Below are 22,952 nucleotides of genomic sequence, written 5' to 3' on the forward strand. Positions count from 1 at the left end.
AGTACCCAGTCATGTGCAATCTATGTTTTTGTTAGATGCATTTCTATTTGTATCCATCTGATGAGTTAAGCCTTTTTCAACTGAATTTTATAGTTCGTTTTTATGTTGTACTGTTACACCCCTGTCCCAGATTAGTGGAGGGTTGAGATCCCGCTATTATGTTTAACCCCGCCACATTCTGTATGTAACTGCCTGTCCCAAGTTAGGAGCCTTTAATTCAGTGGTTGTCGTTTGTTAATGTGTTACATATTTGTTTTTCGTTCATTTGGTACATAAATTGTGCCGTTTGTTTTCTCGTTTGAATTGTTTTACATTTGTCATTTCGAGGCCTTTATAGCTGACTATGCGGTATGGGCGTTGCTCATTGTTGAAGGCCATACGGTGACTTATTTCTGTGTCATTTGGTCTCTAGTAGAGAGTTGTCTCATTGCCAATCATACCGCATCTTATTTTTTATATTAGCTTTTAGATTAAGGAAATATTTTGACTATCTTTCCCCTTCTTCCATATTTGAACTCACAAACAGCCCTCGCATATTTCCTCGTCGGTCTTAAGATGTGTAACTGATATTTCGTTTGTTTAATAGTCTCTGTGATTAAACTATTAATTCATCATTTTAGCATCCAGAAATCCCAACTTACCATATTCACATCAGTCGTTAGGGGACGTGGTACGACTCGCAATCCATCAACGCATTTGTGATTCAGAATGCAGTGGTAATAAGTCAATAAGCAATTTATCTGACTTAAACTTTGGAGAAGAGCATGAATGCGAAAGTATGGACATACCCAACGAGATAATAACAGAAGTAAGTTTTCTTTTTTAAACATAAGTATCTGCTTGTTAGAAAAATTGTAATAGTCATGTGGTTAAAATATACTTTTGCATTAAGTTATACCAATGTTTCTGAAACAAATCGCAATTTGACAATTTCATGTCTTTTAAGTGCTGCTAGAGGGAAAAAAAATCATAAATGTGTTAAACACGTGTAATACCTGCTATTTTAGTATGAACACCTGCACAACTGAAAGTACGAGTATAAAAAAAGTAAAATCACAAAAAAACTGAACTCAAAATTGAAAACAGAGAGTCTATAAACAAATGGCAAAATCAAAAGCTCAAACACATCAAACGAATGGATAACAACTGTCATATTCCTGACCTGGTACATGCATTTGCTTATGTCGACAATGGCAAATTGATTCTGGTTTTATAGCTAGCTTTACCTCTCACTTGTATGATAGTCGCATCAAAGTCAATTATATTGACAACGATTCGTGAACAAAACAAACAGCCATAATACGTAAAAACGTAAAAAAATAGAGGTGCAGCAGTCAACATTATGTTTTAATCTTAATCACTATAAAACAAACAAACATTTGAAAAAGCAACCAAAAAAGCAGATATCAAATTTAACAACCTCATTCATTACTTTAAAGTTTCTTAACTTGATAAAAGGAGAATATATGCGTATCTAAATACATTACAATATTCTAATAAATGTTACACAATTATGGTTATTATTTTTCCCGATTATGGTACATCCTTGACTCATTATATTTGTTATATTTTACATTTTCTGAAAATGGATCATACGGCATAAGAAATTATCCCTAAAGAAAACAAAATGAAATCAGATACAAAAGGAATACCTTACTGTTCGGTGTGAGTCAAGGCTCCGTGTTGAAGATCGTACTTTGACCTATAATGATTTTTCTGTTAAAAACTGTGAATTGGGTCGAGAGCTATCTCATTGGCATTCAAACCACATCTTCTTATATCTAGCTACATTTCTTAACGGACTTTGTGTGATGTCGTATAATAACTTTTATTTGAAATTATCCGTATTTTTAGAGGTCCGTAAGTTTCTTGTGTAGTCAGACCATCAATAAAAAAAAACAACCGTAGCTTCAGAGAGACAATAACCCGTCCAGAGCGCCACCAATGGAAAGTCAGCTGGCACTAAAACAATAATGTAACTTATTTCATCAATATTTGTCTGTTTGTCTTTTTATTTGTAGCCATGGCGTTGTCAGTTTATTTTCAATCTATGAGTTTGATTGTCCCTCTGGTATCTCTCGTCCCTCTTTTATTTCAACAAAATGCACGCCTCATTTACCTCCGAAACATAAAAATGAACTGAAATGTGAAGAAAAAAACTAAACACACAAGACTATCAAATGCTAGAGGTAACCTTTACTTAATTAAGCTTATCGGAGTCTTCTGCTGTTTTCTAACATTTTGTTTCAAATGATATAGTAATAACACTGCTTCTCTTATCAGAAGTCTTATAAATTCTAACATAAATAATAAAATCAACATTATTCAAACAGATTGTTCTACTATCATTTTTTAGTTGAACCAGAAAAGTTTCAAAAAAGCTTTGGATGTTTCAACTTATTTAAACGAGAATAAGCATTTACAACCAACAAGACTCAAGAGCTACGAATCCTTAGGTAATGTCCTGTTTATTTCTCATATATTTATATAATTTAAATAAGATACGAAATTTGATGAATGCTTTATTGTTCTAGTTGATAAAGTCTTTGAAATCATGCTTATGAAGAGAAAGTGCATTTTTTTAATTTTGATGACCGCACGAAATCAAAATGTAACGAAATTCATGCAAAATTTTGTCTTTTTTTTAAATTATTTTGCTTGAGGTCATTTACTGCACGTAAGACGCTTAATTATTGTCATGTTAGATACATACAACTATCAATAATTAAAACTTTAAGATAAAAAAAAAGTTATGTTGAGTATATATGATCAAAGTTATATAAATAATCTGTGAATTCATTATTATTATTCTATGATGAGTTTTTTTTTTTTTTATTCCTGATGTATCTATGAAGAGTTCTTATAATATTTATTATTTTTATGGATGTCATAAAGTATCAAAAGTAATTCACCGAATTAACAAAAAACAAACTCATTGGTCAAATGAATTTCGAATCCACAAACAAAGAAAAAATCTGTGACGGAATAATATGAACTTTATACGAAGCAACATCGGTGAGTGAGTGGGAAAGTGAAACAATGTCCACCAATACACACAACAATCAATTTATAAGTTTCCATCAAACGAAAGAGGTTTTTTTAAAGATAAAACTTGTAAATATTTGTAATATGTCATATCTTAAAGTTTTAGTCAACGGTAAATTTTTGATTGTTTTTTATATAATGAATTATGAATAATACAAATATTGTAAGGTACAACACATTATAAAAAAACTTTGTTATAAAAGGTTGAAATAAGCATGCAATTTCTTATCTCAATTTTTATGATGGGTTCTGTAAAAACTAAGATATCAATATTAATACATCTCTTTGATTTATCACATTACTTATAGATTAAAAAAAAAACTTTATTAAGATTCAATTAGTACAGGAGTTGTCGTATATTTAAGCGCAACTTAAAGAATCTGTTTAAAAAGTCTGATTTCTTATTCAAAACATTGAAGAATTAATTTTTGTACAACGCAATAATGTATCTTTTATAAGTTGAATTACTAAAAAAAATTGCTTGTTACTATTTAGTTACTATTTGCACAGTCTATCTTCATCCAAATTCTTAACTTAATCATCCAAATATGATTTGTACAGATAGTGGTTATGCTGACCACAACCCGGACCAAAATTCCATTTATTCTGCTGGAAATGAAAATGAATATTACGGTAAGTTGTTACAGGTTACCATGAAAAAAGAAAAACGTGGATCTCAATTCTACACTGTATAAAGGTATATAGAAAATAGGTATAGAGCAAGGTATCAATTTAAATTCTACCAATTGCATTTGGATACACAAACTGCCTTGCATATTTGCTCGTCCGTCTTCAAATGTGTACTTGATATTTCGTTTGGTTGTGAGTCAACGTGATTTAATGTCAAGTTAACGTAAATGGGCTATGTCACAGTTTTTCGTAAAATATTGCACACACCTTTGCTCGTTGAACTGTATGTGAAAATCGAAATAATACCTTTATATCTTTTTTTCTCTGAAATATTACTGATTGAATTCTTTCAAAATATGTGCTTATTTGTACATTAAATCGGCGAAAGAAGTTCTTAAATTTGTGTTTAAACATCAAATCTCCAATTTTTACTCCATAGATATTTTTTTTAAAGTATGTGCTGTTGATACACAAATGTCCGTCTTAATGATGTAAAAGAATAATAGATTAACCGACTTTGTTTTTACGGAAGACATCAAGCAAAGTGGTATACTTGGTAACAAATTACATAAATACGTCGAAATAATCGTACCGTCATCGCGTTGTAGACCATATCGTCGATTTTTTGACGTTTTTTACGACAGACAAGGTAACAGGTTTGTTAATACACCCAAAACCAAAAAGTATGTATCAACAACATACATTTTTTTAAAGAAAAATCTATCGAGTAAAAATATAAAATTTGTTGATTTTAAGGTAAATTTATGAAATATTTTCGTCAATTTTATATGTTGTCCTGTAATGTTGTGTTGTCATTTTAATGTTATATTTCACATCTCCATAAAAGAAGGAGGTTTAGCATGCCACAAAACCAGGTTCAACCCACCATTTTTTTCCTTTAAAATTTCCTGTACTAAGTCAGGAATATGGCCATTGTTATATTATAGTTCGTTTCTGTGTGTGTTACATTTTAACGTTGTGTTTCCGTTGTGTCGTTTGTTTTCTCTTATTTTTGAGTATGAATTCACATTACTATAAGACGTGTCACGGTACTTATCTATCCCAAATTCATGTATTTGGTTTTGATGTTATATTTGTTATCCTCATAGGATTTTGTCTAATGCTTAGTCCGTTTCTGTGTGTAATACATTTTAATGTTGTGTCGTTGTTCACCTCTTATATTTAATGTGTTTACCTCAGTTTTAGTTTGTTACCCCGATTTTGTTTTTTGTCAATGGATTTATGAGTTTTGAACAGCGGTATACTACTGTTGCCTTTATTTATATGCTTCCTATACAAGAGGGACGAAAGATACCAAAGGGACAGTCAAACTCATAAATCTAAAACAAACTGACAACGCCATGGCTACAAATGAAAAAGACAAACAGAAAAACAATAGTACACACGACACAACATAGAAAACTAAAGAATAAACAACACGAACCCCACCAAAAACAAGGGGTGATCTCAGGTGCTCCGGAAGGGTAAGCAGATCCTGCTCCACATGTGGCACCCGTCGTGTTGCTTATGTGATTACAAATCCGGTAAATAGTCTAATTCGGTATGTCATATTCATGAAAGGGAAGGGGATTGTAGTTACGACGTAAGGAACATATCCGATATCATTTGTGAAACGGTTATTTCATAACGGTCAACCAACTCGTGATGGCGTCCGTAAAATTTACGAAGGGATGATTTCAACTTCACCATTTGGAACTCTTGGTTTAATAGCTTCCTTGTGAGCAGCAAACCTCTATCAAGAAAATCATGATAGGAAATGCACGCACGGGAATATCGTATCAATTGGGAGATATATACCCCGTATGCAGGTGCTGCTGGAATGTTGATACTTAGAAATGGAAAGTTCACAATTGGAAAGCTGAAATCATCTCTTTTGTCGTAAAGTTTTGTTTTCAACCGACCCTCATTGTCAATTTCTAGATGTAAGTCAAGATATGAAGCCGACTTAACTGTATCTGTAGTATCCTTTATCTCTAGTTCGATGGGATAGATGCGTTCCACATAGTCACCAAATTTTGAATTGTTTAGTGAAAGAACATCATCTATATAGCGGAAAGTAGAGTTAAAGGATATTGCTAACTTCTTATCTTTCTTCCTAAGAAGTTCCTGCATGAAGTCAGCCTCATAATAATAAAGAAACAAGTCGGCGAGTAGAGGGGCACAGTTTGTTCCCATTGGAATGCCGACAGTCTGTTGAAAAACACGTCCTCCGAACGTAACAAATATGTTGTCAATAAAATCAAGCATTATACAAATGTTCACCTATTTTGAAAGATTTCAATCAGTAATATTTCAGAAAATAAAAGAGTTAAATGTATAATTTTCCGATTTTCAGCCCAACTGATATGCAAAATTTTACCAAAATCTGTGATAGAGCATATTTACTTGTTCCTTGACCTTAAATATCAAAATCTACCTTTTTAGCATCAAAGAATACCACCTTACCATATTCATCACAGTCGTCAGGGGAAATTGTTCGACAGCAAAATCATATAGACATTGATGATTCAAAACGCAAAAATACTAAAGAAGTAAGTTTCGTTTTACAAACGTAAGTATTAGCTTGTTTGACAAACTGTAATATTCATGTGGTTAAAATATACAGAACATGCTCTTTTTTTTCAATTTCACTACTTAATATATAGCTCTTTGGATGATTAATATAGAATTGAAATTAATCATACCAATGTGTCTAACCGTTATTTGACAATTTCATATCTCTTTTAAAAGTGCTGCTAGAGGCCAAATTTTTCCATAATCAAAAACATGTTACACACGTCTAAGAGCTGATATAGGCAAACCAGCAGACCTGAAGCTATGAGCATACAAATTTTCTTAATTTGATAAAGGGAAGATACATGTGTATCTACATGCATCACAATACTCCGTTAATATTACCCAATTATGGTTATTATTTTCCCTGGTAATCATACATCATATATGTTAAATTTGACATTTTCTGAAGATTGTTCATATGGCATAAGAAATAGTCCCTCTAGAAAACAAAATGAAATCAGACACAACACTTCTTAAAGGAATTTGTGTGATGTCTTATTATAATTTTTATTTATAATTATCCGTATTTTTAGAGGTCTAAGTAGTCAGACCCTCAAGAAAAAAAAAGAATCTTAGTTTCAAAAAGACAACTACCCGTCCAGAGAACAGGAAACAGTCTAAACCAACCAATGGACCTTCAACACAGTGAAAAGTTACGCACCTAAACATACAAATGAACTCAAATGTAATAAAAAACCAACATACTATCAAAAGCTAGAGGTATCATCTTCATCATTAGGCTTCTAATACTCTGTTTATATCCGAGAATTTTGCAGTTTTATAACACTTTGTTTCAAACGATATAATAATAACACTGCTTTTCTCAACGTCTTTCAAATTCTAACATCAATGATAAAATCAACATTATTCAAACAGAATTTCATACTACTATTTTTTAGTTGAACCAGAAAAATTTCAACAAAGATTGTGATGTTTCAATATGTTTAAGCGACGAGAATAGGCATTTTCAACCATCAAGACTCAAAAGCTACAAATCCTTAGGTAATGTTATGTTTATTTCATATATATTGTTAAATTTTATGTATATACGTTATTCGATGATTGCTTTTGTGTTCTAGTTGATAAAGTCTTTGAATCATGCTTATGAAGATTGATTGCATTTAATGATTTTTGAATTTATTTACCGCATGAATTTAAAATATAATGAAATTCTCACAATTATGTCTTTTTTTTTAAATGATTTTGCTATCACGTTATAAACTGAACGACAGACACTTATTTCCCCTGTTAACAGTTACAATCATCCTTTATTTAAACGTAGTGATAAATAAATAAAAGCAACAGTTCGAAAGTCATTAATCGTTTGAAAACCAAACGAATCCGGTTTACAAGCTAAAACAGAGGGAAACATATCAACTATAAGAGGAAAACAAGAAAACAACAGAAAAACAGAAATGAACAAAAACAAACAATAATGCAACACACACAGAAATGCACTATAAGATAACAACTGCCATTTTTCCTGACTTGGAACAGGATATTTCAGGAAAACATGATTGGGATTATAACTCAGTGTTGACTTCTGTAATTTTGACGTTTTTGCCTATTGTGTCTGTTTGTTCTGTTAACGCATCGCTGTCGATATTATGTTCAGTATTTTTGTGATTTAACTTTTTTTAACCTGGTTTTGTGGTTAGCCAAACCTCACACTTTTAAGGTAATGTTAAATATAACACTGAAATGACACCATTACATGACAGGATTACAGTACATATAAAAACAAGAACCTTCAGGACAATAAAATTTACAAATAAACAGTACAATAGTACATATTGATGTGCTTATCTATTATCAAAATGAAAACGTAAAACAACATAGGACAGCACACAAAACAGTACAACAGAACCACGAACCGTCTTTCACACGACTGGGTCAACGCCACAAAAGTGACGTCACAGGTAAATTTCTAAAAAAAAATGATACTGTTCAAGATCAGGTTTGCAACAATGTCATTTGATTAAGAAATAATTGATGCAAACTATACTTTATTGTAGTTTTAACATGGGTAGGCATTATATTCGTGATTATTTTTGCCCGAGCGATAGTGACATTTGCAGACAATTTCTTATCTCAATTTTTATGATGAATTCTGTAAAAACTAAGACGTCAACATTGCTATATCTCTGGTTTTATAAAGCTAGATTAGTCACATTTTGTTATATATAAAAGACTTCATTAAGTTTTAATTAGTATGGATGTTGTCGTATATTCAGGTGCAACTTCACGAATACGTTTGAAAATCAAGAATAAAACTTGATTATATTTCTAAGATTTTCGTGAGATATAATAATGCATTGACCTTCAATTCTAATCAAATAACAGCTCTTTAAAGTACACCCCTGAATAAAAAATGTTACAATCCAGGTAATACCTTACTGCGCATGCCCATAGGTAACATCGTATACCTCGGGCTACAATAGATTGACTTTCAATTTAGCTCTCTTTGAGTAAAGACGTTTTTTTCCAAATTATTTAAAGGTTAGTGGGTTTATTATTTTAGTTAGCATGGCTAACGCCCAACTCAATGACATTCCGTTAGGGATGGCTACACCGTCTCGTGAGAGCGGTGCACTTGATTCGGAAGACCATAGGGTCATTGATGAAAATGTAAGTTTTACCGCAGTGGCGGTAGAAACTGATAAGGTAGTCGAGTCTTTGGGCTCTTCTCACAAGGCGAGGAGAAATATCTCTTCTCGTCAAGATGATGAAATGTCGTTAGTCGACGGGACAGAAGAAGATGTCAGACAGAGCTGGTCTGACCTAGATACCAAAAACCCTAAACGGAAACGGGACGACTCCGTACCTAGCAGAAAAGGTAAGATTAAACACAGGAAAGTTGTAAATCATTCTAGCAGTTCCTCTGAAAATACTAGTAGCAGTGAATCATCTTCTAGTAACTCTGAATCAGAGAGTTCAGAAGACAATGAAGCGTTTGACCCAGAACCTTCTTTGTCTAAAGATAAAAAAGTAAAAGTACCATCTCATGTAACCAAATATATAGAGAAGTATGCTCTAAAGGGTATAAGTAAAAAGACGAGACAAGATATGTCTTTGAATTGGCCTATTCCTTCGTCTAAAGGATTAAAGGCTCTTGAAACAGATAGATTTTTTAAGAAAAATTATTTTCAAGGTAGAAAATGGAATGCTAGATTAGAGAGAAGTAAAATTAACACACAGCTACGCATTCTAGATGTTATGGGTCCTCTGTCCCGTTTATGGTCTGAAGCACATAGGATTAAGAAAGATAATCAAGGTATGGACCCTTCTGATGTAATTCAGTTAACACAGAGGGCTATTGTGCTAGCAGGTAATGCTCACTATGTTTATAACACTGACAGGAGAAAAGCAATGTTAGTTAAAACAATGCCAGATAGTCTAGATTTTTTAAATGAGAAGAAAGGCAAGAAAGCTTTGGCAAAATCTAAGGGTCAACTTTTTGGTAATAAGTCTTTGGCTAAAGAAAACAAGGATAACAAAGAACTTAGAGAAATGTTGTTGTTTTCTAACAAGAAAAAACATGCTGGTAAACCTCATTTTAATAGAAAAAATGATCAGTTTTTTCAGCAGGGGCCCACAAACAACCTGCAGTCTGTGGGCGGCAGACAAGCTCTCCATCCACAAGTTTCAGGGAAGAGACCTTGGCAGGGAAACCAGTCACAGAACAGACAGGGGAACAGTTATGGTCAGCGCCAGAATCAGCGCCAGAACCAGACCCAGAACCAAATCCAGACTCAACCTCAGAACAACCAAGTGTTCAAGAAACCTGCAAACCGATAGAACGGGTAGGTCAAGAGCAAACTTTCAGTCATATACAGAACTATTTCCAATTACCAATGAATTGCATAATCAATCAAAATTCTATTCCTGTAGGGGGAAGAGTAAGTCTTTTCCTACAGAATTGGAACTCAATTACAAAAGATCCTTGGGTTCTCCAGTGTGTAAAAGGAATAAAATTAGATTTCTTAGCAACACCTTTCCAAAATCAAATACCAAATCAAGCCTTTTTCAATCAAGAAAATCAGGATTTGATAAACAAAGAAATAACAGGACTTTTGAACAAGAAGGCCATAACACAGTCTTTCCTAACAAAGGATTCGTTCATAAGCAACATTTTTCTGGTACCAAAGAAGGGAGGGGGTCAAAGACTGGTTATAAATCTAAAAGGCCTAAATGTTTTTTTACGTTACGAACATTTCAAAATGGAGGGAATTCATTTGTTAAAAGATCTTCTTTTGAAGAACGATTGGATGGTAAAAATAGACCTAACCGATGCATATTTGACATTGCAAATAGCAAAAGAACACAGAAAATACCTCAGATTTTTTTGGCAGGGAAAAATAATGGAATTCAGGTCCCTCCCGTTTGGGATTGCAGTAGCCCCAAGAATATTCACAAAACTGATGAAGGTTCCCATGACTTTATTGAGACGTTTAGGTGTACGTCTGATAGTTTACCTAGACGATATTCTAATAATGAATCAGTCAAATCAGAAAATTTTGTCAGATCTCTCAACAGTTTTGTCAATATTAAGGGGCTTAGGTTTTCTGATCAATACAAACAATACAAATCAGTAATGGAACCTTCACAAACAATGAAGTTTCTGGGTTATACAGTAAACTCAAAGTTGTTGACTTTGTCTCTCCCGAAAGAGAAGGTAGAGAAAATAAAGAACAGTTCAAAATTAATGCTAGAACACAAGAAAGTGTCAGCAAGAGATTTAGCTCAGTTGATAGGTCAGTTAACAGCAACAAATCAAGCTGCCCTTCCAGGTCCTCTGCATTATCGCAGTTTACAAATATTGAAAACAAAAGCCCTGCATTTGGGGGGCCATTACGATCACCAAATCCAGTTAAACGAGGAAGTTCAGAACGAGTTGCATTGGTGGGTAACCAAGCTGGGGTCTTGGAACGGGAAAGCGTTACTAAGACCAGAACCCCATTTAACCATTCAGTCGGATGCAAGTCTGTCGGGATGGGGAGCAACATGTCAACAGATAAGTATAGGTGGGCTTTGGATAGACGAGGAAAAATCCCTCCATATAAATCAACTCGAACTAAAAGCAGCAATGTTCGCAGTACAATCTTATGCCAAAAATCTACAAAACAAGCATATTCTTATACAAATGGACAACACAACAGCAATTGTATATGTAAACAAAATGGGGGGAACGGTGTCAAAAAGACTAAATTCCCTAACAAATCAGTTTTGGGATTGGTGTCTTCAAAGGCAATTAACAATCACTGCGGACTATATCCCAGGAAAAAGCAATGTTATAGCAGACTGGGAAAGCAGGCATTATGCGGATTTCAGCAATTGGCGGTTAAGTCCGATACTTTTCAAAAGTCTCATGAAACGCATAGGTCCTTGCAATGTAGATCTGTTTGCAGACAGGTCAAATACTCACCTGAATCAATATTTCAGCTGGAAGCCAGATCCCCAAGCGAAAGCGGTAGATGCCCTTCTCCAATCCTAGAGAGAGATAAAGGGTTATGCTTTTCCCCCGTTCTGTCTAATAAGTACGTGTCTGGCGAAAGTTCGGGAGGAAAACAGTCAGATAATTCTGATAACTCCAGTTTGGCAATCCCAGGCTTGGTACCCTCTGTTACTTCAAATGTCAGTAGATTATCCAGTGTTACTTCCCATGAGTCACAACACTGTATTGTCTCCCATGAAAGAGCCACACCCACTGAACAAAACATTAAAACTAGCAGGGTGGACGGTCTCCGGAGATCATTTAACTCAATTTGAATTTCAGAGGAAACTAAAGAATTACTCCTTGGGTCTTGGAAATCGGGAACAAGATCTTCTTACGACAGTGCCTGGAATAAGTGGTCTAGCTGGTGTAGCTCACGGGAAATTGATCCCTTTTCAGCACCTTTGGCCGCTATCTTAGATTTTTTGACTTAGATGTATAAAGAGGGGTATCAATACAGAACTTTAAATGTTCACCGTTCGGCCATATCTTCAGTCCTGCCATATATCGATGGTGTCCCAATTGGTCAATTACCTATAGTAAAACAATTAATGAAAGGTGTTCTACAAAATAACCCACCTTTACCAAAATACCAATTTTCATGGGATTTGGATATTGTTCTTAAATATTTATCCGCTTTACCAATAAACAAAAAACTTGATTTTTCAGTTTTAGGTAAAACATTATCAATCTTATTGGCTTTGGCAGCTCCAAAAAGGATATCTGAAATTGCAAGGTTAGACAGAAGATTCATGTCCAGAAACAAAAGTAGTATAATTTTTCATTTACCGGGTCTGTCTAAAACACAAAAAGATTGCAATAACAGATCAGTGAAATACTGCAAATTTTCAAAGAAAAAATAATGTGTTATTTCTTGTATACATGAATATGAATTGAGAACGGAACATTTAAGGCCTGTTAGTAAACATGAACCTGATCCTTTATTAAGGTCAACTTAGAAACCTTTTAAAGGTCTATCTTCGCAGACAGTTGGAAATTGGATTAAATGGGTTATGAAGGAGGCAGGAATCGACATCTCATTGTTTCAAGCACATTATTGTCGCATGGTCTCAACTAGCAAGGCAGCGATGAGTGGCATCAGTATGGATGATATTATGTCCATGGCAGATTGGTCCAACACTAGAACGTTTAATAAATTTTATTTTAGGACTAATGAAAAAGCGGGTTTTGCAGATAAAGTTTTAGAAATGGTAAGCTTGCTTTAAACATGCATTATTATATCTCACGAAAATCTTAGAAATATAATTTCAGATTTTATGAGGGCGCAAAGCGCCCGAAATGAAATATTGATTATATGATAAGATTAGAGTGAGATATAATAATGCATTTCCCACCCATCCCACCCAAATGCATTATTATAGAGAAATTAAATACATTGCAAATAGATGTGGTATGATAACAATAAGACGACTCTTGATCTAAGTATTTCTAAACAGTATTCAATAAAATATGAAATATTACACAGAATGTTTATTCTCGAGTGCAAACTTGAAATATACATCTATATCATTAAATTTTTCAGAAAGGATAGAGTTGGATGGACTTGAATATGACTGGTATTCCAAACAATAATTGCAGTTTTGTAGCAGTGTGGCGGAATATGATATAGAACATTCGTATGCAGTTTTTTCGTGGAGTATAAAGAAATTACTGACTTTAACGTGTATACTCTGTGAAATATTTTGATGTACATTTGATAATACAAATGATTATTTTCTGTAGTTATTTTTTTTAAAGTAACCGCCTTATATCTATTCAGTCCAAACAGTTCAGTATTCAGATGTTTGGTCAGATGTTGGATTTTGCTTTTTGCTTAGTGGTCTGATAATTAGTATTTTGGGTGTCAATTTGTTTATTCATTATCCAGATGCATAGAAATATGTCTATGGTGAACTATATCCATTGTTTACTGAATCGGTTACTTTCGTATCAGATCTTTTAAACAAGAACATGATATTTTATTGGTTCAGATATTGGTTTTGTTGTTTTATATCAAACATAATTGTTTGAGGTTTAAGGTTTGGCTTCATTGAAAGTCAATCTATTGTAGCCCGAGGTATACGATGTTACCTATGGGCATGCGCAGTAAGGTATTACCTGGATTGTAACATTTTTTATTCAGGGGTGTACTTTAAAGAGCTGTTATTTGATTAGAATTGAAGGTCAATGCATTATTATATCTCACTCTAATCTTATCATATAATCAATATTTCATTTCGGGCGCTTTGCGCCCTCATAAAATCTGAAATTCAAAACATTGAAGAATTCATCTTTGCACAACGCAATAGAGTATTTTTATAAGTCGTACTGCTAAATTGGACTTCTTACTATTTGCACATTAAATTTTCATCAAAATTCTCAACTTTTAGTCATCAAAATACGATTATTATAGATAGTGCAATGTGTCAAAATAATGCTGACAAAAAATAATGAAGCAAAACTCCGTTCATTCTGATGAAAATGAAAATGTGTATAATGGTAAGTTGTTACATTCTACCATAAAAAAATTAATTAATAAGCCAATATTAAAATCTACCAGGGCCGGAAAAATCAAAATACATGCATGAGTTTATTTATGCTTGACGGCTTTTAGATACTATTTACTAAAATTAGGATAATGCTTTATTGGAAAAGGTATAAAATTTAAAACAAATCATTCTAAATGAATGAGTTTATCTCCCTCGTGTATATCTCTAATTCTAGTCCATAATAGACCTTACCTTTGGTCCGGTTTAATCAGCTCTAAACCTTTACATCACGTTTTAATTTAATGTCGATACTGAAGATACTTTTTTTGAAGAAGAAATGCGCAGCTGGAAAAGGAAAGTTTGTACCGCGTATGTTTATAATTATATTTTTTTTTAGATCGGTATTTTTTAGACACCTTTGCTACAGTTGATCAACATTGCAATGGTATACATTTGCATTGCTTAGTGGATAAGAGACTCTGTAAGAAATATCAGGACCAATTGACAAATATATCACCTACTGAAGATATTTTGATTAAAGGTAAGTGTGTGAACGTTTGTGGTTCAAGTTTTTGTTGAAGTTGAAGTCCAATTAATTTGATACTTAGTAAACATGTTCCCTATGATATATGATATGAAATGTCTAATTTCAATGCCTAATTTGAGTTTTGATCAATTACAAGGTCAACTGAACATAGAACATGATAGTGGAGCATCCGTTTACTTTGGACACAATTTTATTACATACTGAAATCTCATAGAAGTGACTTGCTTCGTCTTTATCTCAAAGTCAGGACTTTCCGTAATAGGTGTTCATTCTAGAAGTCAGCATTTTTTGTGTAGACATAAAATATCATTGAAAAAGATTAAATAACATAACAAAAGAAAGGAAAATATAAATCGGAAAGTACATTATTAAATGACAAAATCAAAAGCTTAAACACATCAAACAAATGGAAAACCATTGTCATATTCCTGACTTGATACAGGTATTTCCTTATGATGGAATGTGATGCGTTCATTATTAAATTAAAGGTAGAAGAAAATGAATAATGCATAAATACTGTCTGTCAAACAATGACAGTAATCCCGTAGGCAGACCAGGTTAGTAGAGGGTTAGGAAATTTTTAACCCCGCCACATTCTGTATGTATGAGCCTGTTTAAAGTCAAGAGCCTATTATTCAGTGGTTGTCGGTTGTTGCTGTGCTTCAGTTTTGTTTTCGTTCATTTTTTGTACTTTAGATTTCTTGTTTCAGTAATTTCGGGGCCTTTTGCAGCTGACCATGTGGTGTGGGATTTGCTCGTTGTTAAAGGTCTTACGGTGAGCTATAATAGCTCTTAATTTCTGTGTCATTTGGTCTCTTGTGGGGAGTTGTCTCATTGGCAATCATACTACATCTTCTTTTTTTTTATGTGTACAAAGAAAATAAGTGTTCATTCGAAAGTATGCTGTCCTACATTCAAATGTTTACGGCTATAGGTCGGGAAGGATTCCAAAACAACAACACTTTATAACCTGCTAGTAGGCAATATCATTATGATACACAGAAATATCTAATGGAAAGTTAAGTTTTTATAAAAATACTAAGATTAAAGGATTTGATATTAGCTTCAAAATCAAGGAAATGTAATGAAACTTTTCTAAACCGAAAATATCGATTAATCATTAGATGATACGGTGGATGCAAATTGCAGTGGAATACATATTCTATGCTTCGTGGATATTAGACTTCAAATGAGGTATCATGATAGATTACAAAAACCGACAACCAGTACGAAAGAAACTATCAAAGGCAAGTAAATTACTGTTATTACTTATACTAAATCTGACAGTTAATTTCAATCGCGATCAGAAATACGTGAATGTTCAGATGTCATGAATATTTTGGATAACAGTTGCACAAGGGCTATACAGTATTATTTTGAACAAAAAAGAAATTGTGTTAAGATTGCCTATGACAAGCTCATTATAGGTCACCATCCGACCATCGACAGTAAGCAAAACCATTCCCGCATAGTAAGCTGTAAAGCGGCCCGGAATTTCAAATTTGAAAGAATTAAAACAAGAAAATAACGGCCTGATGTCTGTACAAACCAATAAACCAATAAACGAAAACACATTATGCTACAGAATAACAAACGACAAACACTGGATGTTAGACTCCTGACTCGGACAGGCACACACAGAATTCAGCGGGGTTAAAATGTGTGCGGGTGCCTTACCCTATTTCTAACTCCTCAGATCGATTCAAAGCACACAAATAAAATAACTTACAAAATAAAAATAAAAAACCAAAAAAAACGTATATATGTCTAGTTCAAAGCTTTACAACTTATTTAAAAATAATCATGCTTCTAGTAAGTTTACATCCGACAGTAAATGAATTTAGTGTAATGACGTCACTAAAAGTCAGAGAAAAACATGACATTGGACAATGCCAAAATATAGATTCAACTGATTATTAGATCATGCATATACATTTGTGTGTATCAATTATATTAAGTTGGGTTCTTATTTATGGATAATATAATGAATATTAAATTTCGATAAAACTATAAAATATACACAGCTGACTTAGCAACCTTTAAGAACACGTTTACACGGGTCACTACGTAAATTATCCTATTATGACCAGGTTGTTGGTCACCTCTGTCATATTAATTAGTTTCTGGGGGAAACTAGCGGTAGTTGAGATAAAGTCCAAGTCGCTGGAAAGTTTACATATTTATTTCACATCCATATATTTCTAATATTAAAACATAACTGCATAACAACATAAAAACAAATATAAAATACAAATTCAAAAGACTGATTGACATGCAGAAAATGAACCAATCAAATATCTTTTTATTAAATAATATTAATTCGCGTTTTGCCGAAAGCGGGGATTACGGATTAAAAAATATGCTTCGTATAAGTTTGTCAAGAATGGCTTTCGGCAGTTATCACTTAGTGTCAAATTATCTATGTTCTTTGTTACAGAACCTTTTATCTTAAAGACGGATATAAATCTTTGATAATTAATCTGAATGAAAGGATTATAGTTAAGTGTAAAATACAAGTAACTTTTGAATTGTCGGGTCATACTATTGTTATTTTGTTGTTGTTGTTAAAACATGAAATGGAATCTATGGTTAATACATAGCTTTCGGAAGAGCAAACATCAAAAACCAATAGTCTTGTTTTTGGCCATGTCTTAAAAAAGCAAAGGGATCGAGACTTATATATTATGTAGTTATATACGACCCATATGAAAATTTCTAACTTCTTTTATTTCGTTTTAATTCCTCAGAATATTGAAATCTCAGCTTTTTTAACCAATGAAGGTTGCTCTGTAACTTTTCGTAATAAATCTCTCCGCATAAAGATATAAAATGCATTAAGACAGTTATTTTATGCAAAAACTAATAGAAATGAAAAGATGTGGTATGAGTGCCAATGAGACAACTCTCCATCCAAGTCACACTGTGTAAAAAGTAGACCATTATAGTTCAAAGTACGGTCTTTAACACGAAGCCTTGGCCCTCACCGAAGAGCATGCTATTAAGGGCCCCAAAATGACTATTGTAAAACCAATTAAATAGGAAAATCAACTGTCTAATCTAAAAAAAAAAAAAAAGAAACCGATAAACACTCAAAAACTACATCAACAAACGACAACCACTGAACAACAAGTTCCTGACTAAGGACAGGTGCGAACAAATGCCACAGGTTCAAACGTTTTAATAGGAACCAACCTTCACCCCAATTTGGAACAGCAGTACATCACACCACAAAAGGTGAATGCTTCTCAATGCTCACAGCAAGTATTTCTGACATTAAATGAGCTACTGGTTACTTTTTCAAAACTCTATGCTATCAAGGCATATAAAACAGTTAAACCTGTGTAGAAAAAAATTCTGGTAACTGACATTTCAATGTTGGTTTTTATGTTTAGTTGTTTTGCATTTCAATTGAATTTGAAATTGCATATAAGAATTGAATGCTTCTTTTTGTAACTTCATTGGGGTGTAAAAGCGTTGACCGAAGCGCGTAATCTTTTGTTTAATAGAAGTATACCATAAGAAGAAAGTGGTGCTTGATAGATTATTATGAGCTAGAATACAACTTTTGCAATACTGTAAAATCTTTACATAGTCATGATAGTAGGATATAGACAGATATGTTATCACAGTATAACTTCTAAAAAAAAAAATAAGAAAAAATGATTTATTGTTTTCTATATACATTTTATATTTCGCAAAAAAATCAAAAATTGATATTATGTCCATTCTGTTTAAAAAAAACTCAACTTCATAGATATGAAAGTTTTATTTAGCTAGATAAGAGATCACCATCGATTTTAAATTTCGAGTATCAATCCTCTGCGTGCCGCCATTTTGACACCTTGTCCGTTTAAAAACCACTATAAAAAATTATGTCTATAAACCACAAAGGACCAAAACTACAGTAACCGATGTAGTCGTAATTGCGTGTCGATATCTTGTCAATCGTACGGTTGTTTTATCCGACTAACTAACTTGATACGGAAAATATTCTTATTTTTGTTAAATAACCATGGTCTGTTATTTTTAAACTGCTAATATTGGAATTAGTTAAAAAGTCAAAGTTCAAATCATAGATAAGTGTTCCGTGAAATTTGTTTTCGAAAATCTAATTTGTTCATAATTCTTTAAAGTAATATTTTTTTTTCAAATAAATTCTGATCTTCCCTCATCTGATCACCAGCATGGCTAAATGTATTACTTCCAAAGGTGAGGTGAGGGGTGTGAGGTGACACGTCCAGGTATTCAAGCGATTTCCTGTCGGGCTTGTAAGTTCATGCATCGTTTCACTTCTCTGCAGGTATTGATCAGTGTACACGGCCGATAACTTATAACTTTCCATTTGAACTATCAGATGTATAATATACAACTCTGTCTTACTTGTCATTACTAAACTCATACGCTTGTTTATAAATAACATTTCTGGTGTAAAGAATAGTATTCATGAAAATATAAATAATACCCAAAAAATAAGATTTGATGAAATTAAACTCTATTTAAATATTTTTTCCAAGGGTGAATTTGGGAAAATGTAATATATACTCATTGTCAATAGTGAAGGACAGATTGGAACATACCAGAAATATTGATTTAAAAAAATGTACGCACTTGTCGACGATTCGTTTATACGACTGGGCAGAAAGTTACGGAACTATAGCGCAATTTAAAATATATAGAACATAAGAAAAAAAACATATATTTTGAATAAATTGGGGTAAAAGATTTGTAAATAGACTAGTCCACGTATGCCAACAGTATGTAATCATCGAATGTCGATAGACTATTGTATACCAGAAGAAGAAGAAGAAGAAGAGAACCAATTTGATTTAAATACATATGTTTAATTTGCTTTGGTTCATCAAAGTTGTGGACATAGTAAAATCACAGATTTGTATTTCAATAAGATTGTTCACGAACAAAGGAAGGAATTCGTCATCACAGTTGTTATATATGCAACTGGACGAACACTGATTATCCCCAAGGAATGTGAATATTTTGCTGGGAAACTATTGAGTATCAAAGTTTCAAATTAATTTCGGGATTTATTTTCTTTCTTGGTATTCAATAACAGAAAAAAAGAATAAATTACTTGTCCGCTAAATAGGGGTATTCTTGTCAGATAAAAGACTTTTAGTTATATTTAAAAAAAATAGGGAAATATGACATTAAATTGGTTCTGTCTTTTTTTTAAACATCGTTAAAAAGATGTGTGTCTAAGGTGAACGCCACAAGAACCCTGTAATACTAGTACGAGAGTATAGCATGTAAACATTCCTTCTCAATAATATGGTTGTATTGGAAAGCTTTTCATACAGATTGACAACTCATGGTCCGATATGCATGTAATATTTGCCACATGACGCCCAATGCCATACTTCTTTCTACCATCGGATCATCATCTTATTCTTTGATATTGCTGTAAACATCGATGGTTCACACCCAAACAAAATGGGAGTAATGTACCTTCAGAGCTTCTCCGTGTTATACACTTGTGAAACTTAATATATAGACGAAATTTCTGTATTGAAATGAATCTACATCTCACAAACAGGATTTTCAAATAACATTTTTGAGTAATCACCTTACAAACCAATAAAAACGTATGGCAAGATATAACCATGAAGGAATTTAGTTTTTGTCAGACGCAAGAACTCATCACTATCATAAACGTATACGTATATATGCATGCAGTTTCAAATATCAAGAACAAGCGGTCGATGCCGATAGTCCGTTTTCTAACTGTTCAGAGTTAGACATGTCACTTGTTCATTCTTGGAAGCCTTCATATTCCCCGTCCAACGATGGGAACTCTTTCTGGTTGTGTTGACTATAAATGCTTGTATGGTAATTCTGTCGTTTATCTGTACAAGTAGTTGCAGCTATCTCTCCTTTCCCAAAAAACAAACTAACGAAACGCTACTAGTCTGCTTTCTCTGGAGCTCATCCTCAATGGCGCTTATACGTCAGGAAACTTACATGTATACTAATAATGATTGTTTCAAGAACAACGATGTATGGACGAACTATTCTATATTCGTCAATATCAGTTATGCATGACTAAAATATAAGTTTTATTAAAACTACTGTATTACTTATTTGGATTAATGACGGCTATCATGTTCAACATTGCACAAATATTATCATAGAATTTTAAAAAAAAATGTACAAAAATCATCAAAAAAAATAATGCCTTAGCTTAGATAATTGGTATTCTTTTCACAAAAAGTTTGTGTAAATTATTGTCAAATGAACTTAATTATGTAAGAATGAAATGTTAAAAAGAAACTAAAAAAAATCATGCATGTTGTGTGTTGTATTTTTTTTTCAATTTAAAACTTTAAAATTGCGATAGTTTTATGAGCATTTAAACACAGCCATATTTGAATACAAGTTAAGAAATTCCGGTAAAGTCAATGATATTAAACAGATGTGCAATGGTATATCAAATTGGGTAATATTGCATTTAGTTTTTATTAAAGATTAAAACTACTATTTTTTACTTCATATCTGAATCTTTACGCCAATTGCCGCTAAGACAGTTACAAAAAATTGTTTCCTTTTATTTTTATACACTTTCGGAATTACGAATCTGAATTTTATTTTCAATTAATTTACACAATTTAATTATTGTATCTTTATTCTCATCGTGAATTAAATCTTAGTGTATTAAATACAGCATACTCTTTCTAATCCTTTCTGTCAAGTTATCCTTTCCAAATAACAACATTCATACCTGTGTACGCTTGAACTCACACCTGCGGCTAAATAGTTACAAGGTACAACGAATTGACCTCAAGCCGAGAAATATACAGTGACCTTTACAAAATAATATACACACTCTGCTCACACATTAGTTGCATTGAAATGATTATCAAAACAATAACGGTAAATAGAACTGAAATATTTTCAGTTCAATATCAGTAAAAATGTTCAATAAATATTTTATGAAAAAATCTCAACAATAATTAATTAAATTTATTCGAAAACATTTACTAGAGATAATTTTATAGGAGTTTAATTCAATCAATACAAAACGGTATATGCATATTCATTTTCGTTCATTCTTATATTGTGGTTAATAACTACGACCATTCGTCAGCGGTGCGCTTTTAATTACGTATATTGTAGATAAGCTATAAGAGTTAAACAGATTTTATTTTTTCCCAGAATTCAACACATCGGGCTAATACGTCACGACCCACTCGAGAATTCAACAAAAAAAGTTACAAATACTTGATTTTCTCCATTATTAAAAGGAATGTAAAATTAAAAATTTGCAAATGTGTTTTTTATGTTAAGATGAACATAATTAGATGATAAGTAAAAAATCGCGGAATTTCCCTTTAAAACATCATTGGCTCAAGTATTATACGTTGTGAGACGAAGACTATTTTAATAAGGTTTTTCCCGATTATGAATAAATTTGGTTGATTTTTTTCACACTTGAAAAGAATATCTGTTCGTAATTTTTCGATACCATTCCAAAAAGATCCTTAAATTTCCTGTCAATTTCTTAAACATGTTTTTGTTTCTTCTTCAAATAGCTGAAGTATTCATGCGTTGTGAGATTTAAAATATTTTTATGAGAACATTAATTCCTAAAATAGATAAATAAAGATCGCTTTGGATGGACTAATTATATAATTGCAATTGTAAATGATCTGTTTGAAATATTAAAGGTTGCCGATTCTAATTTAAAATACATGTAGTACAATTTTTAGTTCATACACTCGTGTTAAGAAGGCTTTTTTTATTTATAAATTTATTCATGTTGAAATATTAAAGGTTGTCGATTCTAATGTAAAATAGTACAATTTTTAACCGGATTTTTGTGACAAAAATGTCGGTTATTGATTTGGGGATGTACGGCGGTCGGGCGGGCGGGCGGGCGGGTGGGCGGGCGGCAATCAAATGTTGTCCGTGCATTAACTCATGAACCGTTCAACCAAAGCTTTTAAAATTTTAATATGTTATTACTGACAACTATACGAAGGTCAAGTTCAATAATGGCGATTTTGACTTTTACCGTTCAGGAGTTATGGTTCTTGAAAGATTGAAAAATGGAGTTGTCCGTGCATTTACGCATGAACTGTTCTACCAAAGCTTCCCAAATTTTAATATGTTGTTACTAATGAAAGAATGGAGGTCAAGTTCAATAATGACGAATTTG

The 22,952-nt window shown here is 32.7% G+C and overlaps 2 protein-coding genes across 4 annotated transcripts in view; one reads left to right on the forward strand and one right to left on the reverse strand.

Annotated features, from left to right (window-relative positions):
- LOC139529341 (protein draper-like) overlaps window positions 1-22,952 on the reverse strand; it is a 194,142-nt gene that overhangs the window by 131,359 nt on the left and 39,831 nt on the right. The window lies entirely within an intron of this gene.
- Window positions 8,538-13,422, forward strand: LOC139529258 (uncharacterized). 3 transcript variants are annotated; one of them, XR_011665846.1, is made up of 3 exons: window positions 8,538-8,751; window positions 9,816-10,055; window positions 13,290-13,422. XR_011665846.1 is itself a non-coding variant. In XM_071325472.1 (3 exons), the coding sequence occupies exons 1-3, from the start codon at window positions 8,983-8,985 to the stop codon at window positions 13,296-13,298; spliced, it is 342 nt and encodes a 113-aa protein (XP_071181573.1). In that variant the 5' UTR covers window positions 8,839-8,982; the 3' UTR covers window positions 13,299-13,422. The 3 variants fall into 3 exon arrangements, 1 of the variants encoding a protein (XP_071181573.1); XR_011665845.1 differs by having other exon boundaries at window positions 9,829-10,055; XM_071325472.1 differs by lacking the exon at window positions 8,538-8,751 and adding an exon at window positions 8,839-9,088 and having other exon boundaries at window positions 9,829-10,055.

Source organism: Mytilus edulis, chromosome 1 (assembly GCF_963676685.1).
Source record: "Mytilus edulis chromosome 1, xbMytEdul2.2, whole genome shotgun sequence".
Taxonomy (NCBI): Eukaryota; Metazoa; Mollusca; class Bivalvia; order Mytilida; family Mytilidae; genus Mytilus; species Mytilus edulis.